The sequence below is a fragment of the Denticeps clupeoides genome, unplaced genomic scaffold (genome assembly GCF_900700375.1).
Source record: "Denticeps clupeoides unplaced genomic scaffold, fDenClu1.1, whole genome shotgun sequence".
In the NCBI taxonomy this organism is placed as follows: domain Eukaryota; kingdom Metazoa; phylum Chordata; class Actinopteri; order Clupeiformes; family Denticipitidae; genus Denticeps; species Denticeps clupeoides.
In genome coordinates, this window is record NW_021630106.1 from 45553 (window position 1) to 56425 (window position 10873).

The following is a 10873-nucleotide window of genomic DNA, read 5'->3' on the forward strand; positions in this document are numbered from 1 at the left end:
ACGTGACGACGGATGTGGAAAAGTCCCGCCACCACGCGCACCACGTGGCTGATTTCGGGCCGTTTCTTGCCCCCGACGCCCGTGGACGTGATCCGCAGTGAGGTAAGACGTGATGGGCGTGACGCGATCCAACATCAACAAGCGGCGACGCGCCAGCGCTCCCTGTCTGACGTCATTCCAGCGAGCAGGACACAGCTGACCTCGGTGTGTGTGTGTGTGTGTGTGTGTGTGTTCTACCGCAACCAAATCAATAACAAGTTTTAAACACTGAAGGGGATCTATGTGGCAACTTTCAAGGTCCCTCCAAACAGACTTTAACAGACTCGAGCCCAAAACACACACACACACACACACACACACACATAAAAACAATGGTGGCGTTCATTGGCGTTGAGGCCATTGTCCCAAAATCCATCTTTTTTTTTTATTCCATTGTCTTCTCTTCTTCTTTTCTTCTATCCTCTTCTTTAAAGATGCCACCACCACCACCACCACCATCATCATCATCATCACATCACTGCTTCCCTCCCCAAAAACATAAATGCAATATCTTCAAGCTAAGATTATAAAGGATTTTAAAACATCTGTAGTTGTTTTTTTTTGTTTTTTTCGGTTTGATTGTTGCGTATTTATCCTGCTTCTGCGCATCTCCTGCTCGCCGTGTCTGTTTTTATTTCCGGTGCTTCTCCTCTTTGTCGCCGCTTTTGGAGGTGGGCCCGTCGCCCGCGTGCCGATTGGCTCCGGGGTTGCTGAGGAACATCTTGTCCAGCCCCTTCAGGGCCTCGGTCAGGTAGTTCTGCAGGGCGGTCAGGGCGGCGCAGATGGCCGGCGAGCCGAAGCCGTGGGTGATGAAGCTGAAGTGGGAGAGGCAGCTCTGGATGCCCGGCTCCAGGATGGGCGCGGGACGAGAGTTGCCCAGGGGGGTGCGGTCCTGCGCCAGCAGGTCAGTGAACTCTTTACACAGCTGCCTGGAGGAGAGAAAGAGCGGGATTCTTCAGGATCCACTCATCTATTTACAACAACGTCCCCTGACTTGGACAGACAGGTAGACAGAAAAGCGTGAGGGAGAAGAGAAGAGAGTCTGAGGGAGATGGGGAACACCTAAACATCCAAGCTACCCCACTTTTATACAGGATGGAATACCGCGATCTATTGTATTCCATACTGTCCGACGTTACAGGAACATGATGGCTGTAGCAAGAGCGGCGCATGCGAACTTCAACCGCTCACTCCTGTTACTCGTGGTCGTGGCTGCCGGAGAACCTGGACGCACACATTCCCTCACACACTCGCACCCACGGAAAATTCACCCCGTCTACATGCCTTTAGGTGGCAGGAGGAAACCGGAGAACCCGGAGGAGACCCCCAGTACAACCAAGGTCTGAGCCAAACTCGCAACCTTGGAGGCGTGGGACATGGGTACATACACTGCACATGTATTAATGTTACCGCATGGGAAACATCTACACCAGTGTTACGATATAACGTAATGCTGTTCTGTGTGAATAATGTATTTATATCATGCTAATAACGTATTTAATAATGCTTTTACGTAAAACGCAGTGTCCTAGTTACGCGTTAGTAACGCGGTATCTGCACGGAACCTGCGGATTTATTCCGCCTACTCTCATGTAACCAGTCCATTTACAGCAAACGCATTCATCACGGGTCATAGGTCATAGGTCAGTGGCGCAAAGTGGCCGGTGCGAGTGGATCAAACGACATTTTACTTGCTGTGACGCCCCGTCCAGATTCCATGACTACGCTGGCTGGCTGGAGGACTAGTTATCTCCTCCTTACCAACCAGCTGCATTAGCGTGGCGGGGCGCTGGCCGTGGTGCTGAACACGCGGGACAACGGTGTGTGTTTCACACAACTATTCTATACTGGCAATTATTTATATATATATATATATATATATTTAGCAGTAATATATATAGTAGACAGAAATTAAATGCCTAATACTTTAGGGACGGTGGTTCCCTGTTTTCATAATAAAATTAAATGAAATTAGTCAATACCTGGCAACACAGCAGGCTGCCGGCTTTATCCAGATACTGTCCAAGAAAAAGAGACATAAATCTGGTGCACAGGCCTGGGACAGAACGACGAAACCCCCCCCACCCTCCCCAGGGAGACGCCGATGACGCAACAGAGGTACGACGTCCGCGGACGTACACGGGACCGTGGCGGGGAATAAGCGCGGATGAAGCCATCAGGCGCGTTAACTCGCACCGAGAGCTGGGTGTCTACTGGGAGACCCCCTCTCCCCCTCCATCCGTCAGAGCTGTAATTTCTCTTCTCCGCTTCTCTCGGTGAGGCTCATGTATATGGATCGAGCTAAAAGTGGGAAAAAAAACACCAGATCACCTTTGACCTCCGCAGCCACTCGCGAGACTATTTTTTTCCCCGCAGCCTGTCTGCAAACAAGACGGACTGATCACTGCGTACCTGGGAAAAATAATAATTAACCTCCTGGGTTAGATCGATTTAGGGCTAATTAACTGAGCGCCAAAAAAAAACCACGAAAGACTCCAGCCGCGTGGAAAAGCGAACATCCGGCGTCGCGTGGAATAGCGTGACCCGCGTCTCCTGCTCGAACCCGCGACGAGCCTGGTGTCCGGTGCTCCCTCCTCTCATTCATTCTGGGGCGACGGGACGTTATGGGGCCCGAGGCGCGTGGAGGGGAACGTGGGTGGAGGGGGGTGGGGGTGACGGACGGGACCCTGACAGATAGACTGAGACAGAGAGAGAGAGAGAGCAATGCCCCCCCACCCCCGGGCGGAACTTGTCGTGGAAAGCTGCCATTTTACGACGCGTTTATAACGCGGACTCGTGTGCATCCGCCCACGCGTGTAGGTGTGGAGGTCCACGTACTTCGTTGCCAGCAGCATGTTCTTCCGCGAGTGGATCTCGTTGGGGTCGGTGTGCTGCCGGTTCAGGTACTCGGACACCGCCTTGGTGGGGAACTCCGTCTCGCAGATGTAGCCGAAGTCCCGCGCTAAGTGGACGGCTTCGCCTGACGAGCAAGCACAGCGATCGCGATCATTCTTAATTATCCACGCACTGCCATAATTACATAAAAAAAAAATCATATCAACGCACAGCCGCGTCAAATTTTCACCGCGGACCTCGTCATGAATTAGTGGGCGATAATTCACGATTAATAAACTTTCCCATTACCAATACACAAATAATAACCCCCTTTTTTCTATTTCGCGTCTCACCTTCCACCAGCGACGTCAGTAAGGTCACGTTGGCGGCCTTGCGTCTCCCAGCCGGTAGGTTGAGGCCGATCTTCTCCAGCTTCTCCCTCAGGGACCTGCCTCCGTTTTTCGACTTGGCTCTGGGGGGGCAGCAGCGGAGAACAACGTCGCCCCTTTATTCTTTTGCCGTCGCTTTTGTCGCTTTTTAATTTGTATCTTTTGACGACGACGCGGCGTCGCTCGTCGCCTCACCTGCGCAGCACGCCGCCCAGCAGCGACGCGTTCAGGCACTCGGGCGGCGACAGGCGACGCTGGACCTCGCCCACCGTCACCTTGTACTTGGAGGTGGAGCTGAGGAGCGACAGGCGGCCCGGGACCGAGCAGAACACCTCGTTCACGTTGAGGGCGAGGCCGCCGATCAGGCCGTCCTTGCTCATCATCAGCGACGCCACGCTCTTGTGCGGGACGGGAACTGCGTGGAGAGGGGGAGTCCGGTTAAAGCGTGGCCCGACGTACACGTGACCTGTGACATTATTATTAGTATTAGTATTGTTATTCATATTCATATTTTACAATTAATATTTATTTTACAATAAAGCAGATCGACATTATCGATCGCTGATTGACTGAGACCCCTCCAGATCACATTAGCCCCCCGACGCCGAACGCTGACGGGCTAACGAGCGCGAGGAGGGTGAATAATGGCGCGAAAACGAATCACGGTCCTGTGGGGGGGGGGGGGGGGGGGGTCGCCTCGTTAACTTTCACCGAATCAGCGGGGAGCCCACATGCCGCGTTCTGAAACAGCGTCATTTATTACGGCGTCAAACGACGCTCTTAAAATATCAACACGCTTCAGTTCAGCCTCCGGATTTTCTCGTTCGAATTTAGAAATAAAAACGACAACGACGTGACAGTCGATAACCGAGAAGAACTTTTTTTTTCTCGACATTGTGATGCGAATTAACTATTTCTGCTCACGTTCGCGCATGCGTCCTGAGCACACGCTGCCTTAGGTGTCACGTCGTGAAGGAAGGTGCCGACCGTGTGTGTGTGTGTGTGTGTGTGTGTGTGTCCAACAATTACCTTTCTTAATTACCGACTGATCCAGGATGTTCATGCCGCTGTGGTTGGCGTCTTCCACAGCCTGCGGGGAGGAAGACCACCGGGGTGAGGCACAGCGAGTTTTCGTATTTTTTTCCCCACGCGTGAAAACAGGCCGTCGCGTTTTACAATGACTGGATTTATTGCTGGCTCTAATGACAATTTTTTTTTTTTAAATAATTCTGTGATTTTAACTCCGGGGTCACGGGAAATGGCATCCGCGTGGGGATTAAAAAAAAAAAAAAAACCCCGGATCACGTCGTCCGTTAAAACCCACCTGCACGTCCTCCATGCCGTGCGCCAGCCCGTGCAGGGACAGGCCGTCCCCCATGCCCGCCTCCAGGCCGTGGTGCGTGGAGTGCAGCAGCACGTCCGGCCGGCGCACCGACGAGTAGTCCCGGCGCGGCGGCTCCAGGCCGGACAGCTGCGGCAGCGACGCGCGGGGCTGCGGGAGCAGCGAGCCGCCGTCCGCGCCCCCCGCGTCCTGCCGCTGCCGCGACCCCCACGGGTGCTGCTGCGGCTGGTGCAGCGCGTTCAGCGCGTACGGGTCGCCCACGTGCGAGTACGGGTCCTGGCTCTGGTGGTAGGGCAGCGGCTGGTAGGGCGGCGGGAAGTAGGGCGGCTGGAAGTCCGAGGAGGGCGCGTGGGAGAGCGGCGGCGCGCTGGAGTAGGGACCCTGCGACACGGAGCCCAGCTGCGAGAGCCTGGAGCTGTGGCTGGAGACCCCGTCATGGCGGTCCTGGGGACAGTGGCAGGTGTCAAAGGTCACTGTGCAATTCCAATCGGATTTCTCACACGCGTAATTACGCACGGTACGATATGCAGTGAAATGCTTTAGGATTCATATTTTTATACTCCACTGCACTGTAGTATAGTATCTTGCTGCTATAAAGGGTTTTAAAACACTTTTACGAGTTAGAAAGGACGCCACCCCACTCACCGTGGACGAGTACGCGTGCACCAGCATCTCCGCTCACAACAAAAAATAAAATTAAAAATGTAAAAACGACAAGAACAGTAAAGTAGCAGCGACGACGAATACACGAGGAAGAGGAAGAGGAAGAGGAGCGCGCCGCCGCCGCCCCTCGCGCCTCCTCGCGGTTTGCGCGTCGCGTCTCCTGCTTCCCGGTTTTTAAGGACGCGGAGGGGAAGCGGCGCGTGAACGAGTCGACGCGCTTCCCGCCGCCGTCAAGTGACGTTCGTTCAGCGGGGAGAGCGACGCGAGGAAGAGGAGGAGGAAGAGGAGGAGGGCTTTTTAATACATCCGTGTCCCCACTCGTGACTGGCTCGCGCTGTTCGGGGTCCCTGTGACCCCATTGTCCCTTTTAACGCCATTGTTCATCGACACCATGAATCACACCCCCCCCCCTTCTCTCTCCGCTCGGGTCAGCAGTTCCGCGCGCAGCTGCGGGTCCGAGATCCACTTCCGGTCGCACCGTCAGAACCTCGTGGACGCGGAGCAGAACCTGAGCTCGGTCACACGTCCACCTGAGCCTCGCCGGGTCAAAGTTTGGCGCGAAGTGCATTGCGCGAAAGCGTCCCGCGTCTTCACTGTCGCAGATTTCACGCCACGACCCGCGTGGACGTGAGAAAACAGCCATGTGCGCACTTTTCTGTCTTTTCTTTTCTTTTTAAGAAAGAGAGGGTCAGGAGGCGACATGCCGACCCGCGCACATCTGCGCGCCGCGACGTCGCGTCGGGATACGTTAATATCGGTAATATCGGAAACATTTTATATTCATTTACATTTAACATTCCACCGCGGAATTATAATAAGCATTTTTAACACCACAAAATCACGCAGGTATTAAATTAATTAAATTCTCAGTCAGACCAAATTATTACAATTAATTTTTTATCAATGTGTTGATTGATAATTCGTTCGAAAGATTTCCATTTTTACGCTCAATTGCAAAGTTATAATCTTAGAAAAATCGATATAAAAACTTTCGCTCGTTTCATTAAATCGCGGTAAAACGCGGTAAAAAAGCCGCTGCATCTTCACGTAAATTCTGCAGATCCAAACATGACAAAATCTCTCCAGAAAACACCAGACTGTCATTCGCCTTTCTTTCTTTTTCTCTTTCTCTTTCTTTCTCTTTTGCGGCTCCTCCGGAGAGGACGTTTACCTCGTAAATATCTTCATACTTGACATTTTCCACCAGTTTCCACAGCATGTTCGCGCGCTGCTCCCTCTAAAGCGAGTGCATTCATGTGAGGAGTGAAGTTCTGAACTCCCCCCTCTCTCTCTCTCTCTCTCTCTCTCTCTCTCTCTCACTCCTCTCCCTCTCTCTCTCTCTCTCTCACCCCTCTCTCACTCTCTCTCCCACACTCTCTCTCCTTATCTCCCTCTCTCACTCACTCTCCCTCTCTCACTCACTCCCTCTCTCTCTCTCTCTCTCTCTCTCTCTCACCCCGCTCCCTCTCTCACTCTCTCTCCCACACTCTCTCTCCTTATCTCCCTCTCTCACTCACTCTCCCTCTCTCACTCACTCCCTCTCTCTCTCTGTCTCTCTCTCCCTCTCTCTCACCCAGACAACTACTACACGCGCACGCCCAACAATCCGAGACCCCCCCCCCCTCCGCCGTGATGGTTTCTGTCTGAAGTTTTACACGGAAGGGAGTGACACTAGCTCGGTGTGTGTGTGTATGTATGTGTGTGTGAGTACTTGTATCTCTACTTGCCCTCACACACATATAGTTTGCTTAAAAGTACTGAACGTTTTTTATTGGTAGACTAGAGTCATAGCGGAGTTAGAGTAGAGTAACTCCCGGGTTTTAAAAGTGCTGCCTAAAGGTTGTAAATATGTAATGTCACACCTCGAGTCGCCCGGGTCCCCACAAAGCCATAAAGAAGATTTTGTGTGTTTGTGTGTGTTCTTGTATAGATTTATTGTTGACAAAAGGTAAAATTATACAGTTTAGGAAATGTGTTTTCTAAATATTATTAAGATAATACTACAACTACTACTACTAATAATAACAATAGTAATAACAATAGTAACAACAACAATAATAATAATAATAATATTCACACTAAAGTGAGTTTTGACTCCAACGTAGAGCTTATGTAGATGTATTTACACATTAATAATTCAGATATTACAAAATGACGTGCGTGTTTCTTTGTGCTGAAATAGCCAGTAATTTTTTTGCGGTACGAAACAGGTATGAAAAATGTTTTAACTTCACTGTGAAACCACCTTGTAGTAAATTTTGGTAGTAGCCTAGTGGGTAACACACTCGCCTATGAACCAGAAGACCCGTGTTCGAATCCCACTTACTACCATTGTGTCCCTGAGCAAGACACTTAACCCTAAATTGCTCCAGGGAGACTGTCCCTGTAACTACTGATTGTAAGTCGCTCTGGATAAGGGCGTCTGATAAATGCTGTAAATGTAAATGTAAATGTTTTAATTTACTTTCACTCGAGCGTGTAGTACCTCCGTCCTAACCTGCGGTACTGATGGTGGGTGTTACACTATACATACTACACTATACTACACTACTACACTAACACTATAATAATATAATACACTAACAATACAAATATAAGTCGCATTCTTCCGCGCCACGTGGCCTACTTTGTGGGAGGAGCTAGTTGACCATTCAAAGGTTTTAATCCACTCGTTTTAAATCGGAATAATGTAACGCGATGACCCGAGTGTCACTAAGCGGGTAGAAAAGAGCCGTTTAACCGATACGCGGGTTCGCTGCGCCACCTGTTGGCGGAGAGATGAACCTACAAGAACTGTGTTGGGGAAACGTGGAACGGGATCACCGTGCCACCCGCGTTTAATCATTAAATAGTTATATAGTTTTGTTCCTGGTTTAATAAAGTCATAACTATATGGGGCAGTGGAGGCCTAGCAGTTAAGGAAATGGCCCGGTAATCAGAAGGTTGCCGGTTCGAAACCATGTCACTAAGGTGCCACTGAAGAAGGTTCTGTCCCCACACACTGCTCCCCGGGCACCTGTCATGGCTGCCCACTGCTCACCAAGGGGGATGGTTAAAAGCTGAGGACACATTTCACTGTGCTGTGGTGTCACATGTGACAACTAATCACTTTCAATACCCACTCGAAGCCATACATCTATCCTGCTTGGAACCTTTTGACTTTCCGCCACTCTGAGTAGTTTAAATGTCATGCTGATCAACTATCCCGAACCGCCATGGTGCCACTGAGGGGCCACTGAGCAAAGCACCCGTCCCCACACACTGCTCCCCGGGCGCCTGTCATGGCTGCCCACTGCTCACTCAGGGTGATGCTTAAAAGCAGAGGACACGTTTTGTTGTGTCACCATGTGCTGTGCTGCATTGTTTCACAATGACAATCACTTCACTTCATTTATTTTAACCTTTTAAAACGATTAATCATATCCATATCAGCCTGTACAGTATTTTAGTTTTAGTTAGTATAGTTTAGTTTAGTGTGTATATGCAATCTTGAATCTCCAAACCTCACAAAAGATGATAAGCAGCAATGAATCCCACAATGTCATTGTTGATTTGAATGATTTCATGCGACCTTTTTTTAAAAGTCGGCGAGCCACGTGTCTGTACGCTGCCTGCCTACTACCCATGGGCTCTTGGGACTTAATCTATCAATAATATGACACTCGGCACTTTATCAGGCACGTTCTGATATATCTCAAACCCGGGTCATTTTTAACAGAGCTTTTTCTTCTACTTTAATTAAAATGAAGTAACTTTCACAGCCTGGAACATTTCACTGACTGTCGCACAATCGCGTCTGTGATTAATGAAGAAGAAATCTCATCTGATGTCATGTGCAGACTACACTGAAGTCCTTTATGAAGTCCTGGTAACCTTAATTACTCTGCATTATTATTCATAATGTACAAATAACCACTGGGCCACCAGTAGGAGTACAAATCTGGTCTTGTTTGGCATGAATTTATCATGATATTGAGTTGTGTTATATTTTTTCCCGTACTGACAGGTTTTAATGTCTGCTGAGATGCCTGTCACCATGACAGGTATGATTGCATTTCTTCTTTTTGGTGCTCCTTGCACGGTGAACACACACCTCACACACAATATTCTTCATCCTCTACATTTGCATCTTCGGCCATTTTCCTCGGCAATTTTGTGAAACCCAGTTATCTAGTGTGTTTATTTGTTAGGGATACGATTCAAAAACCTTTCACGAGCGGACCAGCCGCTCTGTGCCACTGGTGATGCTTGGATGCTTGTTTGCTGGAACGGGTTAAGTCACGGGCCCGTTAATATTTAATCTGTCCTGCTTCTTCAAATGTGGAGCCAGGCACAAGCTAACACGCCCTTTTACAGACGATGGCCAAACACTGAACATATATCATCAGCACACTGCCAGCCCGCCTTTTATGGGGGGGGGGGATGTCTTCAAGCAATGACAGATGTCCTGACAGTTTGGAGAGCGAGAACAGACCTATTTATTTCATGTACAGCCCTCTTTGTTTACTGCAGGGTTTTGGTTTCACACACACACACACACACACACACACACACACAAAATAGGTTGACACATAAAATCTTAAAACAGAAAGAGGATACAGCGATGCGATAAATCGTTCGTTCTCATTTGGTCAGAATTGTCGTGTTACAACCGCAAGGTGGCGGTAGAGCCTCGTCGTGAGCGGTGACGCTGCTGGTAAAGAGACAGAAACACAGGGACTTTGCTTCATTCAAGCACGTTTATACATTAAATAATAATAATAACAATAATAATATTAAAATTATAATAGTAATTAGTACGTATGTGATTTTTGTAGGCTGTGTACCTGATAAATTGCATATTTTCTATAATTAGAGAATGTGGTTTTATAAGTAGGGTATCGGGTTTTATAAAGACGGAATCAGGTTTTATAAGTAGGATATTGAGTTTTATAAAAAGGGAATCGGGATTTATAAATAGAGAATCTGGTTTTATAAGTAGGGTATCGGGTTATATAAAGACGGAATCGGGTTTTATAAAGAGGGAATCGGGTTAATAAAGACGGAATCTGGTTTATATGTAGGGTATCTGGTTTTATAAGTAGGGTATCGGGTTTTATAAAGTGGGAATCGGGTTTATAAAGAAGGAAAGCGGGTTTTATAAAGACTAATTCAGGTTATATATAGAGGGAAATCGGGTTTTATCAAGACGGAATCGGGTTTTACAAAGACGGAATCGTTTTTTATAAAGAGGGTATCGGGTTTTATAAGGTGGGAATCGGTTTTAATAAAGAGGGAATTGTGCGGAGCTCGGCGTAATTTGTCGGTTTCTCTTCATTTGTCTAATTATTTGTCAAAGTTGAAATTATTGTCCAGAATTGGACGCGGTGTGTTGAATGCGACACGAACCCGTTGACCTTGTGCTCCTGTTTAATTCACCGACTGTAAATATTACATTGTCGACGTTCGCAGGCGACGTTCTGCGCACGTAATGAACAAACACAGAAACAATCACATAAGTAAATAAAGCGCTTTGAGCAATATGCTTTATTGATCAGCGTAGCTCTCCAAGTAAGGATATTTTCATATACGTAGTTCAAAGCCTATGAGGAAAAAATTCGTCATT

General features: G+C 48.6%; 1 protein-coding gene across 4 annotated transcripts; it reads right to left on the minus strand.

Moving 5' to 3' along the window:
- Nucleotides 1-549: 549 nt before the first annotated feature.
- LOC114783661 (transcription factor AP-2-beta) lies at nucleotides 550-6552 on the minus strand. 4 transcript variants are annotated; one of them, XM_028969162.1, is made up of 8 exons: nucleotides 6440-6552; nucleotides 4841-5049; nucleotides 4588-4675; nucleotides 4293-4353; nucleotides 3459-3729; nucleotides 3228-3346; nucleotides 2878-3019; nucleotides 550-968 (listed from the first exon to the last, which is right to left on the minus strand). In XM_028969162.1, the coding sequence occupies exons 1-8, from the start codon at nucleotides 6485-6487 to the stop codon at nucleotides 671-673; spliced, it is 1236 nt and encodes a 411-aa protein (XP_028824995.1). In that variant the 5' UTR covers nucleotides 6488-6552; the 3' UTR covers nucleotides 550-670. The 4 variants fall into 4 exon arrangements, with proteins under 4 accessions (XP_028824995.1, XP_028824992.1, XP_028824994.1 ...); XM_028969159.1 differs by having other exon boundaries at nucleotides 4588-5049; XM_028969161.1 differs by lacking the exon at nucleotides 6440-6552 and adding an exon at nucleotides 5251-5328 and having other exon boundaries at nucleotides 3459-3678; nucleotides 4588-5049.
- Nucleotides 6553-10873: the final 4321 nt, after the last annotated feature.

Excerpts from the sequence above, each read along its gene's own strand:
- LOC114783661 (XM_028969159.1), bottom strand. The coding sequence starts at position 6,487 with ATGCTGTGGAAACTGGTGGAAAATGTCAAGTATGAAGATATTTACGAG. Across the intron at positions 5,050-6,439 it reads AGTATGAAGATATTTACGAG|GACCGCCATGACGGGGTCTC; the intron begins GTAAACGTCCTC and ends CACTGTCCCCAG. Across the intron at positions 3,730-4,292 it reads TCAGTCGGTAATTAAGAAAG|GTCACGTGTACGTCGGGCCA; the intron begins GTAATTGTTGGA and ends ATAATGTCACAG.